General features: G+C 46.2%; 1 protein-coding gene across 1 annotated transcript; it reads right to left on the bottom strand.

The window, feature by feature from the left end:
- Positions 1 to 3,033: 3,033 nt before the first annotated feature.
- On the bottom strand, positions 3,034 to 7,690 carry LOC119276384 (elongation factor 2-like). The gene is made up of 3 exons (XM_037557440.1): positions 7,571 to 7,690; positions 6,485 to 6,614; positions 3,034 to 5,641 (listed from the first exon to the last, which is right to left on the bottom strand). Exons 2-3 carry the CDS (start codon positions 6,573 to 6,575, stop codon positions 3,201 to 3,203), a joined length of 2,532 nt encoding a protein of 843 aa, XP_037413337.1. The 5' UTR covers positions 6,576 to 6,614; positions 7,571 to 7,690; the 3' UTR covers positions 3,034 to 3,200.
- Between the last annotated feature and the right edge of the window lie 7,152 nt (positions 7,691 to 14,842).

Raw genomic sequence — 14,842 nt, 5'->3', positions numbered from 1 at the left:
TATCGGGCCATGCCAAAACACATTCATAAAAGGAGAAGACATTCACGACAATTTCTGTTACGTGAACGGACTGGCCAAAGCTTTCCGCAGATCAAAAACACTTGCGTTGTTGCTTAAGCTTGACATCCAACGTGCCTTTGATACGGTGTCCTGGGAGTTCCTTGCTCGAGCTGCTGGCCACAAGGGGGTTTGGGAGGAGTTTCACCAATTGCCTGTCTGCGCTGCTTTGCACCTCGTCCACAAGAATTCTGGTCAATGGTGAATTCTCTGAAAAGATTGATCTGATGAAGGGGCTCACGCAGGGGGACCCACTATCCCCACTCTTGTTCGCTCTAGTAATGGATTGCCTGGTCGTCCTGATCGACAAGGCGGTGACTACGGGGATTCTTGGTCCAATTGGAAATCAAAAACTGCCATTCAGAACTTCGCTGTACGCCGATGACGCAGTCCTCTTCATCAACCCTTGCCGCAGGGAGGTGCTTGCGGCGATTCAACTACTCAACCTGTTCGGAGACGCTACAGGCCTGCGCACAAACTTTGCAAAATCATCTGTCTCCACTATCTGCTGCACCGGGATCGACCTCCATGAGCTTTTACAGAACTTGGGCTGCCCTATCAAGGAATTCCCATGCACTTATTTTGGCATGCCACTGGCGGACACGAAACTGAAGAAAAATGACCTTCAACCTATCTGCGACAGGATCATTGGCAGGATGAAGAGCTGGAAGCTGGCCTTACTTATCCTAGATGGGAGGGTGGATCTGGTCAGAACGGTGCTCTCGGCGATGCCAATCTTCCAAATGCTCGCGCTGATCTTACCGGCATGGCTTGCTAAGCTTATTGACAAGGTACAACGTGGGTTCCTTTGGGAGGGCAGCGAGGTGGCGTCCGGAGGGAAATGTCTTGTCAGTTGGAGAACCGTCTGTAGGCCGAAGGAATTCGGCGGGCTCGGCATCATCAATTTGATGGCCCAAAGTCGCGCCCTGCAGATGAGGTGGCTGTGGCAATCCTGGACCGATAACAACAAAGCTTGGCAGGGACTGGATCTTCCAATTGACCATACGGTGAAAACTCTTTTCAACGCCTCTGTGGCGAGCGTATCCTTTTTTGGAAGGAGCCATGGTATAAGGGCGTCAGCCTCCAGGATGCCTTCCCCTCGCTGTTTCAGCATTGTACCAGGAAGAACCTTACAGTAGCGCAAGCCATTGGGGACGGACGATGGATCAGACACCTCAAAACAAACCTTCCAGCGCAGGCAGCAAGGGAATTCTTAACTCTATGGGCAGGGATACAAAACACAAACCTAACAGAAGAGCACGACCAGGTACGTTGGAAATGGACAGCAAGTGGTATCTACACGGCCAAATCTGCGTATCTCATTCAGTTTGAGGGCTGCGCTCGGTCTGGGTTTGCTGATTTCGTCGCGCCGGGCAAATGCAAACTCTTTGCATGGTTGGCACTGCTTGGACGCTGCAACACTGCCGACGTGCTTGCTAGAAAGGGATGGCCACACAACCCAACATGCGCCTTGTGTAATGGGCCAATGGAGGACGTGGTACACTTGTTGGCCTCATGCCCCTTCTCAGTCCAGATTTGGCACATCCTTGCTCGATGCAACCTGCAACCAAACCTCTCCACTACATCAGGCACAACCTCGCTTGCGCAATGGGTGGAACAGACCACCGGCATAGTACCTGCATCGGCCAAGAAACAATGGAGCGCCCTGGTCCAGCTTGTATGGTGGTCGATATGGAACGAACACAACGCCAGAATCTTCAGGAACCAACACTCGCCGGTGAGGACAGTGGTGGAGAGGATGATTGAGGAGGCGGATGTTTGGCAAGCTGCGGGACGACGCAAGGCAAACTCGTTGCTCAACAGACCCAGGGAGCCCGACTAAGAAAACGCCATAGTAGGTGTAGTGATGATGGCATGTCCAACAGCTTGTTGTTTGGACCTGTAAATCCGCTGTAAACAAACCCTCTAACCCCCCCAAGTTTCAATGAAAAGCTGCCCCATCAGCATTTTCATAAAAAAAAACAGCAGAAAGGGAGCAGGGTGATAAATTTGGTAAGAAAATGCAGTTAAGTAACCAGCTACTAGAAGACAATCGTGTGTGCATGTGCTTCAGGGCATCTATACGCCAGCCAAATCACTCTTCTTTTCATCTTGGCAGAGACTCTAAAACCATATTGGTGACAACTCGAGGCAAAGTAATGATATCTCTCCATCAGTCTCACATTTCTTATGCTTCTGTAAGACCTGAAACAAATATTAGCAGGGTTTAAAATCTCCGAGTGCAATCAAGAGTTTAAAATCACTAGAGTAAAAACAGAAATTACCAGGGTTAAGAAGATTTGCTATTTCAATTGCATACGTCCTGGTCAAATTCATACCAACAATCACCCATGGGAAAATCTTTTGGCTCCCACCAAATTAATTTATACTCCCCTCTGTAAACTAATATAAGATCTTCTAGATCACTACTTCAGTGATCTAAAAGATCTTATATTACTTTACAGAGAGAGTAACATAGATTGTTCAAGAGTGAACTTCCATTTATGTGTCCGGAGCACATGGACAATGTCAAAACGAAAACAATTCAGGACTTTTTTTTTGACAGAAAAAACAATTCAGGACTTGAGTCTGCCCAGGTTGCACTTTGTAAATTGGAATGCTGATGTATTTTATGGGTGTTTCTTAAGTTAAATGCAACAGAATTATAGTCAAGAAATAATACAGTGTACAGTGTTTCTCATTGCAAAAACACCTCTTTTCACATTAGAAGCTCTCAGGAATATATATTTACAAACAGAATCAATGAGCGTAGTCCTACATCAGAATTTAGAAAATCTCTTGAAAAGAAATGGCAACAATTAATTTACAACAATCTGCTCAAGTTTTCAATAAAACCAGTTGGGGCAATTTATCAGACACAAGGAAACATTGAAAAAACTTGCCAAGGTTCTCAAACATAAGAAGAAAATGCAATTAGGAGATGCAAAGCAACACTCGCTAAAATTAACCACTCAATCAAGCTATCATATAAGGTAAATTATTTGGTAAATCTGATAAGAGACCGAAATAGGTTCAGTACAACACAACCCAAGGAACTGGAATACGAAAGAGTGCATCTCTTAACACAGACCAAGCATAGATAAAAAATTGGCTGAGATAAGAGATAACATGGGAGCAAACATTTAGAGCTTGTCCTCAAATTCGGAGAGAGGGGTCATCTGTTCTTTCAACCCTTTCCTCTTGCGGATATCCATAACCAGCTGCGCCGCCTGTGATCCTGCCTCCAAAGGATCAGCAGACATCATGTCCCAGTGATCAAACACACACTGCGGGAAGGCCTGGCCAGATGTCGCAGCCCTAAGTGTGCCGGAGAAACCAAAGGACTCGATAACAGGGAGGTACGCCTTGATGTTGTAAAGTGGGGTACCAGGCCTCTGCATCTCCTCGAACACGTGCCCTCTCTTCTGGTTAAGAACACCATAGATGCCACCAAGTGCATTCTCAGGCGCCTGGATCTCCACCAGGTACACAGGCTCGAGTAACCTTGGCTTAGCTGTGAGCTGAGAAGCATAAATGACCCTTGTAGCCGTCGGGATGACCTGACCGCCACCCCTGTGAATAGCATCTGTATGGAGAACGACGTCACAGACCTCAAAGCAAATACCACGCATGTTTTCCTCTGCCAATGCCCCTTCTTTCGACGCCCACTGGAAGCCAGCCACAACGGAGTCCTTGATTTCATTCAGATACTGCACTCCCTTGCACATATCAACAACCATGTTCGGCCCAGTGGTTTCGGGTCCAAAACACCAAATCTTCTTGGCAAGATCCTTGTCCCAACCAAACTCCTCAGACAGAACCTTGGAGCGCACCTTGGGATCATCGCGTGGGCCGATGCGGCCATCATCAATGGCCTCAGCCAGCCCTTCCTCCATGGGACGAGCTTCCATGTAGAGACGGTTGTGCTTGTTTGGGGACTTGCTCATCACAGTCCGGCAGGACTTCTCAAGAACGGTCTCGCGGAAAGAGACAACAGGAGGGGAAACAATAATCTCAGCACCACCCATGAAATCCTCCTGCAGATCCTTCAAACAAATTTCAAGGTGCAGCTCTCCAGCTCCAGCAATAATATGCTCGCCAGACTCTTCCATGGAACAGAGAACCATAGGATCAGACTTCGCCAGGCGCTTCAAGCCTTCCACAAGTTTGGGAAGATCAGAGGCAACCTTGCACTGGACAGCAACACGTACAACAGGGGATACAGAGAATTTCATTGCCCTGATTGGGCATGCATCAACCTCCTTCTCGTTTGTCAAGGTAGCATTCTTTGTGATGAACTGATCCAAGCCAACCATAGCAACAGTATTACCACAAGGAACATCGTCAACAGACTCTTGCTTCTTCCCCATCCAAATAACTGTACGCTGGACACTCTTCACGTACAGATCCTTCTTCTGGCCAGGAACATAGTTTGGGCCCATGATCCGGACCTTCATACCAGTTGCAATTCTCCCAGAGAAGACACGGCCAAACGCAAAGAATCTGCCCTTGTCAGATGCTGGAATCATCTTGGAAACATACAGCATAAGAGGGCCTTCTGGGTCACAGTTTCTTATAGCCGTTGCGTAGACATCATCAAGGGGGCCCTCATACAAGTTTTCTACACGATACTTCTGTGCTTTCGATGGAGAAGGAAGGTGGAATATCATCATCTCAAGTAGAGCTGTACTTGCTGGCAGCCAAGTCTGCATAACACGCTTCATTAAAGGCTTGCCCATCAGCTCCTTCTCATCAGCCTTCATGGTCACACCAAGCTTCTGTAACATAGGCCACAATTTATCCTTCTGGTCATTCATGCAGGTGTTGATTATTTGCTTGATTGGATCGTAGCAGAACTGAACAAAACCTCTCTTGCAAGTAGGAGAGCCCGTGTTCTTGTTGGTCCACTTTTTCGTGGCTGTGTCAAAGAAGTTCTCACCCCAAAGCCTCTCCATCATTTTAGTTTCATCAACTCCAAACTTGGAGGCATACATCTTAGCAAAGTTCGTGAGAGTAAATGCCCATCCATGTAAACCAGCAGAGAAAGCAACAGTTCCCTTCTCTGGGTAGACTTGGACATCACCAAGTTTTGCATCTTCATATGTTGCCATAATGACATTGGCGTTCTCAATGACACGGGAGAAAGTCTGGTAAGCTTCCTCGCCATCAACCTGAAGCTCAAGGAAGCACCTGTCCATCTTGTTCACAGTAAGGACAGGCCTAATCCTCTCACCAAGGGCTTGGCGAAGCACAGTTTCAGTTTGCACACAGACACCCTCAATACAGTCAACCACCACCAAAGCACCATCAGTAATACGAAGAGCAGCTGTGACTTCTGAAGAGAAATCAACGTGCCCAGGCGAATCTATAAGGTTGATCAGGTATTCATTCCCATCTCTCTCGCCCTTATAAGCCCTGAGTGATTCATCAGTCATCTCATAGAAAAGAGATATACCCGTGGATTTGATTGTGATACCACGTTCTGCTTCATCTGCACGAGTATCAGTCATGCGGACGTCACCTGCAACTTCTTGTGCAATAATCCCAGCAGCTGCCACCAGAGAATCAGTAAGCGTAGACTTGCCTGCCATAAGTAAAAACCATGAACATGGTCAAAAACATGAAATGTAATTACAGTGCACACTCTTAATATTGAACAAGAAACGGAGCGCTAAAACACCATAAAGATAGAGCACAGTCGAAACATTGACCCACGAAAAGGAGAGTACATAAATGTTGGAATTCAGGGATTACTAACAAGATTAAATTTCGCAAAATAAATAAATAACAAGATTAAAACAAAAACAAACAGGAGAGACAACAAAATGGCTTGATGAGCACACATGATCTACTGAGATTAAATTGCATAACACAACTATGCAGTAACACAAAATACAACCAACACATATTGAAACAATCACCCATTTACTTCAGGACAATACAAAAATAGCTTTAAATCCTGGATGATCAGATCCTTAAAATGAAAGGAACAAACAGGTTATTTACTTTACTGTGCACAATCATGTTTAAGCTAGTATTTGGTCAACGTCATATGGATTGCAATTTTCAGGATGAAAATACAATCTGACAGCACAAATGTAAACGAGCTATATTATGCAATTAAAATATCACAGCAATCTAAAAATGGGCATGTGTTCTAGGCTTCTAGCAAAACAAGAGACATCATGAACAAGCTACAAAGAATCAATACAAAGAAAATATATGAGCAGAAATATACAATCTGAGAACAGAAATATAAACAAGCTATGCTGTGAGATAAAATATTTCACAAGTCTATGCTGAGCAACTATTCATACAAACAAGAGACAATATGAACAAGCAAAAAGGGATCAACCCCCATAGATAACATATGAATAAAAACATCAAATACTTGTGCAACCCAAGCAGTAACCTTTCCAGCACATACCATGGTCCACATGAGCAATAACAGACATGTTGCGAATATTATTTTGCTTGTCCATAATGATGCGGAGTCCTTCTACTGTGAATTTCACCATCTTGACTGCTTTTGATTATCACAGTACAAATATAAATTCCTGTTCAAAAGTAGTAACCAAGTTAGAATCCATGTAATGACTAAGATTAACAGTACTAAGAAGATTACTGAATCACCCCAAGGTAGAAATGACAGTCCTAACCAGATTTGGTAGCTCCTATGTTTGTATACATAAGTGCACAGAGGTAAGCAGAGCATGGAAAGAGAAAATTCTGCAGACATGGTAAAAAAAATCAAAGCACAGGTTGAAAACAAGGACATCAATATAATGCAAGCCAGTTGAGACTTCAGTCTATATTAGATTCTGCATGACAACTAAGGTAAATGTTGTAACATTAAACATTTCGCAGAATAATGAACTTTAGACTGCAACACAAAATATCCTTATTTACATAGCAAGAGATCGTAAATCAGAGAGTAGAGATAACAGAAAACAAAGCCTCGGAAAAAAAAAATACCCAAGATTGCCATGACAGAACTAAACGAAGCTCTTGTATCAATACAAGAAAGAGAAGGAAAACAAAGATTGTGTATCTAGTGAATCGCATGAATCAGTAGCATAATACTGTAGTAAACAGAACATAAATCTCTTAATAAACGGAACACATATTCATGTCACTCTGCAGAAACTTATGGCCCTGCGGAAACAATACATGTTCGAATGATTAACATAATTTAAACTTTGCTACTGGAAACAAATTCGAATGTAAAATACGTAGCACCGAAAACGTTTCAACAGAACGGCATTTATATCGCATCAGACGGTAAAATGCATCAGGGAGAAAAATCTAGGGCGTGTTTTGTGATACAAAAGATACATCTACCAGAATTAGATCGGCATTCAGCACGAGACCATTACTTGTACCTACTACAAATAATGTTAAACTATTCCACGGGAAGAACAAGAACCCTTGCGAGCTGGACCAAAACCACTCAACACAACACACGGACGATCTACAGGGAATTGATCGATCGAGCACAAGGATGTTGTCTCACCTTGAGGATCCCCCTCGCTATCAGGAGGAATGAGATGAGGACAGCCCTGGAGGATGAAGAGGCGCGGCCGCGGCGCCGAGCGAAGGCGCAGGAGAAGGACCTAGGCGATCCCCCTGTGGCCAGTGCGCTGTGGGCTACCGGGGGTTGCGGCCTTTGGGTGGTTTTATTGGCTGCGTAGTGACGGCGCTGCGGGAAAGGCGAGCGAATCGTGGCTGTCCGTGCGGCAGTGTGGCGAGCGACGCCGTTCGATCTGCACCAAGGAAGGGATAGTTCGGAGAATGCGCGGTGGACTTGTTCCGAGCTGATTTCTGGGCCGCTCTTCCATCTCTCTCAAAAAAAACTTGGCCCCTACGTATAGTCAGGCTGTGCATGCAGCTTGGCCCTTACTCTTCCATTTTTTTAGGGTATCCATTTTTACTTCTTATTGTGCATCCTCCGGTCAATTGGTTAGTGTGGACAAGTCGTGCAACTTTTTCAGCCAAAATACCAATGTGAATACTAACAACAAATCTGCTCTACTATGAACATTCTGACAGAAGCTCTAAATGATACCACCTCCGTAAGTATTTGTGTTTATGTCCACTGTGGTATGGACAAAATAGATTGCTTTCAATATTTGATTGATCGTGTTCGGCATGCAGCCAAACCTGATGACTGGTTCAAAGGTTACTAACGGTGTTATGGCTCAGGGGTGCCTCGCCTTGCTGGTTACCGGCCCAAGTAGGCCGTCCCAAGCCCCCCTAGGTCGGTTGCGCCCTGGGCCATTAGTAGGGCCTTCATGCCCTGTAGGAGAACACTCTGGAAGTCTTGTCGTTCAAGATAAGGAAGTCGGAGCCATGGAGGACTCCCCTCCACATATCATGCAATCCTTCGGTTATACATGTAGTTTATACACCCCAATAGCAATATACACAGAGCGGGAGTAGGATTTTATCTCTTCCAGAGGGCCTAAGCATGGGTAAAACTGTCTCATGTTTCCCCTCTGACCTAGTCACCATGCCAGTATACCTACCGAGGGATTTTCCGGAATGGCACGATGATCGGGTGAGGGTTTATGAGGGGAGCGGGAGTTCTCTCATGAGCGTGAAGAGGTCTATCTTTAATGAGCTCTACATGATCCAACTCGAGGTAGTTTGTGCATGTGTCAGGGACACTGGTACTCACGTGGGACAGCAGGAGGCTATCACAAACAACGCCATGCCATTTACCAGAAGTGATCCGGGTTAGTTCGCCAAGTGCGGCGACCAATGTGTCACAAAAAGTCGACGTGAGCACACCGAGTTTTGAGGAGAAGGAGGCCACCTCATTGAAATTACAAGCGCAAGCGGGGAGTTTTCCAACTACCATTGTCGCAAGTTGCGACATATTGGATCCACAAGTCATGACATCATATGATGAATGCAGTGAAGTGAAGAAGGCCAGCAGACTATAGACAATGGTTTCTACAGTTTTGACTGCAAAGACAATGACTTCGACTCGCAAACCAGACACCGCACCAGCAAACTCGAACACCGGTGCCGTATCCCTCAGTCCTGAAGTATTGTAGTGCAAGGAGGATCCAAGCCTGAACCTAAAGGATGTGGTCCATGCATTTCTCTAGGAGGGTCCGAAACAGTGATGCTTGGAAGCCCATCAGAGAGAGGTGAGTGATGAATCCAATTATTGCATTGTTTTGCACCTCTTATTTTGTTCCGTAGCTATAGGATTGTTTGGATTTTATCATGTTTGTGCACCTCTTTATACGTGTTTGCCATTATAGCACTTACAAGAGCATTTTTAAGCTTAAGAAAAGAACATCATGATAACGACAAACCTTATGCAGAAAAGTGACTGTTCGAATTCGGCAAGGAGTATACTACCGCCTTTGAGCATTTGAAGCAAGCCTTGATCACGACACCTATCATCAAACCATCTACATGGGACTAACCATATGAGGTAATTTGTGAGACTGATAACAATGCGATAAGTCCTGACTTAGGACAACATGAAGGTAACAACCTTAATATCATTTATTACGCTAGTCGTACTGTAAGTGATGCCCAAAGGAACTATGCTAAAGATGATAGAGAATTCTGTGTTGTAATATTTGCTTCTGAAAAGTCCCGGCCTTACATTGCAGAAACAAAAATCATTGTCTACATGGATCGTCAGATAGTAAAGGACGTGCTCGCAAAGAAAGACCAAGCCTAGATGGACAGGATGGGCTCTCCTTTAGCTGGAATTCGACATGAAGATACTAGACCATAGCAAAATAGATGACACAAAGTTGAATGTTTCCTTGACCGATCAAAGTGAAGTAAACAATCTGAAAGCACAAGTGCTCCCTGGGTGATTTTGGTAATTAATGTCAACATATCTTTTATTGGACTAATGTCTTTCTCTAGTATATTTCAAATAAGTTCAACAGTGGTGTGGCAAGCACAAGAGGATGTGGAACCCGTTCAAAATGCTAAAGAAAAGGATTGGCAAGAGCTCAAGACTCTACAATTTTGTTTAAGTGATCCAAGATCACATTGAGTCCATAGGAAAGTCAATACTATTAAAAGGGGATGAGGTGTTGCTTAATGATCTTGTTGCTCAAGTGCTTAGTGATATTACTACCAAAACCCTCAGCCACTTTATCTATCCACATATGTACAAAACCTAATTTCCAACTCGGACCCACCAACATTTCCCATCCAGAGCCACTGAGTTCATCTAACAATTAGGTCTTACCGATACGGATCTCGGTCTCCCTGAGATGGCCTTGCCAGCGCTCTGTGACTTGTTGCATTCACTTCGGTTCCACCGAGATGTTACAATCAGTCTCACCAAGTTGGCTTGACCGATTCTCTGTTGCTTATTGCTTCACTTTGGTCCCACCGAGATGATGCAATCGGCGCCACCGAGATGAGGTTTGCCTTAAGCCCTAGCACATCGGTCCCACCGAGTTGTTCTAGTCGGTCCCACCAAGATTCCTAACGTTCATATTTTTGTAAAGATTGGTGCCACCGAGTTTTTTAATCGGTGCCACCAAGATGGGTCAAAGTGTGTAACAGTTGGATTTTGTGTGGAGGCTATATATATATCCCTCCATCCCCTCTTCCTCATTGGAGAGAGCGATCAAAATGAGCCTACACTTCCACCATTCATTTTATGAGAGAGAACCACGCCTACTCATGTGTCGAGATGAGATTCCATTCCTACCATTTGAACCTTGATCTCTAGCCTTTCCGAAGTTGCTTTCCACTCAAATCCCTCTTCCACCAGAGCCAAATCCGTGAGAGAGAGTTGAGTGTTGGGGAGACTATCATTTGAAGCACAAGAGCAAGAATTTCATCATCAACACACCGTCTATTACCTTTTAGAGAGTGGTGTCTCCAAGATTGGTTAGGTTGTCTCTTGGGAGCCTCCGACATGATGTAGAGTTGAACCAAGAAGTTTGTAAGGGCAAGGAGATCGCCTACTTTGTGAAGATGTACCCGAGTGAGGCAAGTCCTTCGTGGGCGATGGCCATGGTGGGATAGACAAGGTTGCTTCTTCATGGACCCTTCGTGGGTGGAGCCCTCCGTAGACTTGCGCAACCATTACTCTTCGTGGTTTGAAGTCTCCATCAACATGGACGTGCAATAGCACCACCTATCGAAACCACGCCAAAAATTCTTCGCATCTCCATTTCGTTTGCACACTCCAATCCCATCCCTTTACATTCTTGCACTTGCATGCTTTACTCTTTTTGCTGCTCATACTCTTGCCATGCTAGTGTAAAATGTATTGTGTGCCCTTTAATATGTGCTAAACTCAACCTTAACTTGAAGAAACTAAAAACTTCCACTTTTACTTGTGAAGGTTCTAATCACCCCCTCTTCTCGATCCTTTCACAATCAGAGGAGCAAGGTTTGTATTCCTTATGATACTACTATGACCCTATGATACGTCTCCCATGTATCTATAATTTATTAAGTATTCATGCCATGTTTACAACAATTTTATATGGTTTTGGTATGATTTGCATGGAACATACCCGGACTGACGTTGTTTTCAGCAATACTACCGTGGTGTTGTTTTTGTGCAAAAATCAAAGTTCTCCAAATGCAACGAAACTTTTTGACAAATTTTTTGGGAAGAAAAGAGGCACTAGAATCTTTGTGGGAGGACCAGAAGGTGAAGGAGGTGAGCACAAGACACCTGGGCGCGCCAGTAGGCCCAGGCGCGCCCAGGTGGGTTGTGTCGTGGTACTAAGTCTGACAGTAAGAGTAGGGGGTACGTGTGAGGAGGCAAGGCCCTAGCTACGGCGAGGTTGTACACACGAGTTTACGAGTTCAGGCCCCTCTCGGAGGAGGTAAAATCCCTACGTCTCGGTGCCCTGAGGCAGTTGACTGGAATATGGGTGTGTGTGTTACAAGGGGTGCGAACCCTTGTCCCAGAGGAGGGGGTGGCTTATATAGAGTGCGCCAGGACCCCAGTCGCCCTCTGTTGCAGGGGTTTAATATACATTAAGATAGGGCGTTACTGGTAACGCCAGCTATAAAGTGCTATTAATGATCATTAAGACTACAGAGTGAACGTCTGACCGTTGCCATCCTCTAGGTCTTCTGTACTCCGAGTGGTTTCCTGTATGGTTGAATGACTCAATCCAAGTTGAGTGAAATTGGGGGTATCCGAGTGAGGTGACTGGTCGAGTGGATTGCACTCGATGGCTTCACTCGATACTTCTTGCTATACTTTGAATGTCCTTGACTCTAGGGTAATGTCCTTGGGTAGGGCGTATAGGTCAGGCCTATGACCCTACCCTAGGTTCATGGCATCGTCATTAGCCCCCAAATGGATTGAGGTCTGAGTGAAAAGAGATTTGAAGTTGACCTTGACCCGACTCTTATGCTCCATAAGCATTCTTGTCGAGCTCAAGGTTCATGCTGAAACTTTGTCTTCATTTCAGTCGCCTTGATCGATTCAGAGGTCGTCGAGTGAACTTATGCTGGCAATCTTCGAGTGTTGATACGGTGCTAAATCTTCAGCATGATTGGTTGCTGCAGTTCCCGGATCTCACGGGATTCAAAAATTTGGGGAAGCGCGCGAGGCGGAGCAAGCCGCAGTAAACAGAACGGATAGACTAGGGCGCCTTGATTTTCATGCCACCTTTTTCGCCACGTATCCGGCGCGCGACTGTTGCGGGATTTGATAGGATCGCTCAGGCCCACGCGTCAGCCACTCGGAAGCATGCCCATGAAAGGCGTTGAGGCTGACGCATTTGCACAGTGCGCCCCATTCCCCTTCTTCTTCCTCTTCTTATCCACCGCGTCTGCCTCCACTCTCGACGCCGCCGCCCCGCCCGTGCGGAGTCCGCCACCATGGTGAAGGACAAGACGGTGGCCCTAGAGCGTGCGAAGAAAGCGACGGTGACGGCGGAGGGCAAGAAACGAGTCGGGGCTCGTCATCGAGGTCCGGGTTGCCGCCTGGCTGGATCCAGGGGGACTGGATTCGATCCACACTCCGGCAAGTGGATCTGGAGGATCTGACTGCCGCGGGTTTGATTGCCGATGGGACTTGGAGGCTGCCGGGGGACGAGATCGAGCCTCAGCTGCGGGCGGGTGAGTGCGTCCTCCTCGCAACTCATGTCGAACGTGGTTCCTTTCTTCCGGGGTTTTCTGAAATTTTTCGGTGTTGAGCTTCACCATTTCTCTCCCAACACCATCACATACCTTGTTGCATTTGTTTCTAAATGAAAACTTCTTGGGCTGTAGACCGCACTGGGGTCTCTTCAAACATATCTTCACTTGTCGTTCCCAGTCGGTGAAGAAGGCAAATCCGACTGATGAGAGGACGCACGTGATTCAGATGTGTGGGGGTTTAGGGATTTAGATGAGGAAGAGGAGCACTTTTCCTCCTATGACACTTCCCGAGTCGGTTAGAGGGTGGCAGTCGACCTGGTCTTATTGCCAAGACATTCCGACCTCCGGTCAGTCAACCGGTCTTCCTCCCTTTACCCTAGATCGAGCCTAGCATCCTTCTTCTCTGACCGTGTCTGCAGTGGAGAACGTAGAGACGAACATGCTAGTCGAGCGGGTAGTCCAGTTGATCCGTTAGGGTGTGACTGGCATGGATTTACTGGAAGTGTTTCTCAGTCGACACATCCAGCCGCTCCAGGCCCATGATCACTCGATGTGGATGTATTCGGGCTCCAATGACACCGCTCAGGTTGTCATGCCCAATATGCGATACTATCCTAAAGAGACTCGAAGGTCCCACCAAGGATAGAACCGCATATTGAAACACTTTTGCAAGGTGGATATCATTACATCAAAATTACATAATAGATGGGGATACATACAAAAGGCATACAATGCCACACGAATACAACATCATCATACATAAGAGCACCATCCGATTACGGATGAAACACAAACAGAAACTCAAACGACATCCACCCTGCTAGCCCAGGCTGCCGACTTGGAACCTATCCCCTGATCGAAGAAGCAGAAGAAGAACTCAACGCAAGCAAGCATCGCTCTCGCGTCATGATCATCGCATAACTGTACCTGCAACTGTTGTTGTAGTAATCTGTGAGCCACGAGGACTCAGCAATCCCATTACCATGGGTATCAAGACTAGCAAAGCTTAAAGGGAAAGGAAGGGGTAAAGTGGTGAGGCTGCAGCAGCGACTAAGCATATATGGTGGCTAACATACGCAAATAAGAGCGAGAAGAGGGCAAGCGGAACGGTTGTGAAGCTAGCAATGATCAGGAAGTGATCCTGAACTCCTACTTACGTCAAACATAACCCAAAACCGTGTTCACTTCCCGGACTCCGCCGAAAAGAGACCATCACGGCTACACACGCGGTTGATGCGTTTTAATTCGAATCAGGTGTCAAGTTATCTACAACCAGACATTAACAAATTCCCATCTGCCCATAACCGTAGGCACGGCTTTCGAAAGATTATACCCTGCAGGGGTGTCCCAACTTATCCCATGATAAGCTCTCGCGATCAACGAAGGATATACCTTCTCCCAGGAAGACCCGATCAGACTCGGAATCCCGGTTTACAAGACATTTCGACAATGGTAAAACAAGACCAGCAAAGCCGCCCGATGTGCCGACAAATCCCGATAGGAGCTGCACATATCTCGTTCTCAGGGCACACCGGATAGGTCAGCCTACGAGCAAAACAAGCCCTCGAGTTGCCCCGAGGTGGCCCCGCAGTCTGCCAGTTTCGGACCAACACTCGAAGGAGCACTGGCCCGGGGAGGGGGGGGGGTTAAAATAAAGATAACCCTCGGGCTTCGGAAACCC

Source organism: Triticum dicoccoides, chromosome 3B, assembly GCF_002162155.2.
Source record: "Triticum dicoccoides isolate Atlit2015 ecotype Zavitan chromosome 3B, WEW_v2.0, whole genome shotgun sequence".
Classification (NCBI taxonomy): Eukaryota; Viridiplantae; Streptophyta; class Magnoliopsida; order Poales; family Poaceae; genus Triticum; species Triticum dicoccoides.
The sequence above is the reverse complement of the archived record's forward strand: the minus strand, read 5'-3'. Positions and strand labels throughout refer to the sequence as shown.

Coding starts and splice junctions, on each gene's coding strand:
- LOC119276384 (XM_037557440.1), bottom strand. CDS start 6,575: ATGGTGAAATTCACAGTAGAAGGACTCCGCATCATTATGGACAAGCAA. Junction 5,642..6,484: donor TATTGCTCATGTGGACCATG/GTATGTGCTGGA, acceptor TACTTATGGCAG/GCAAGTCTACGCTTACTGAT.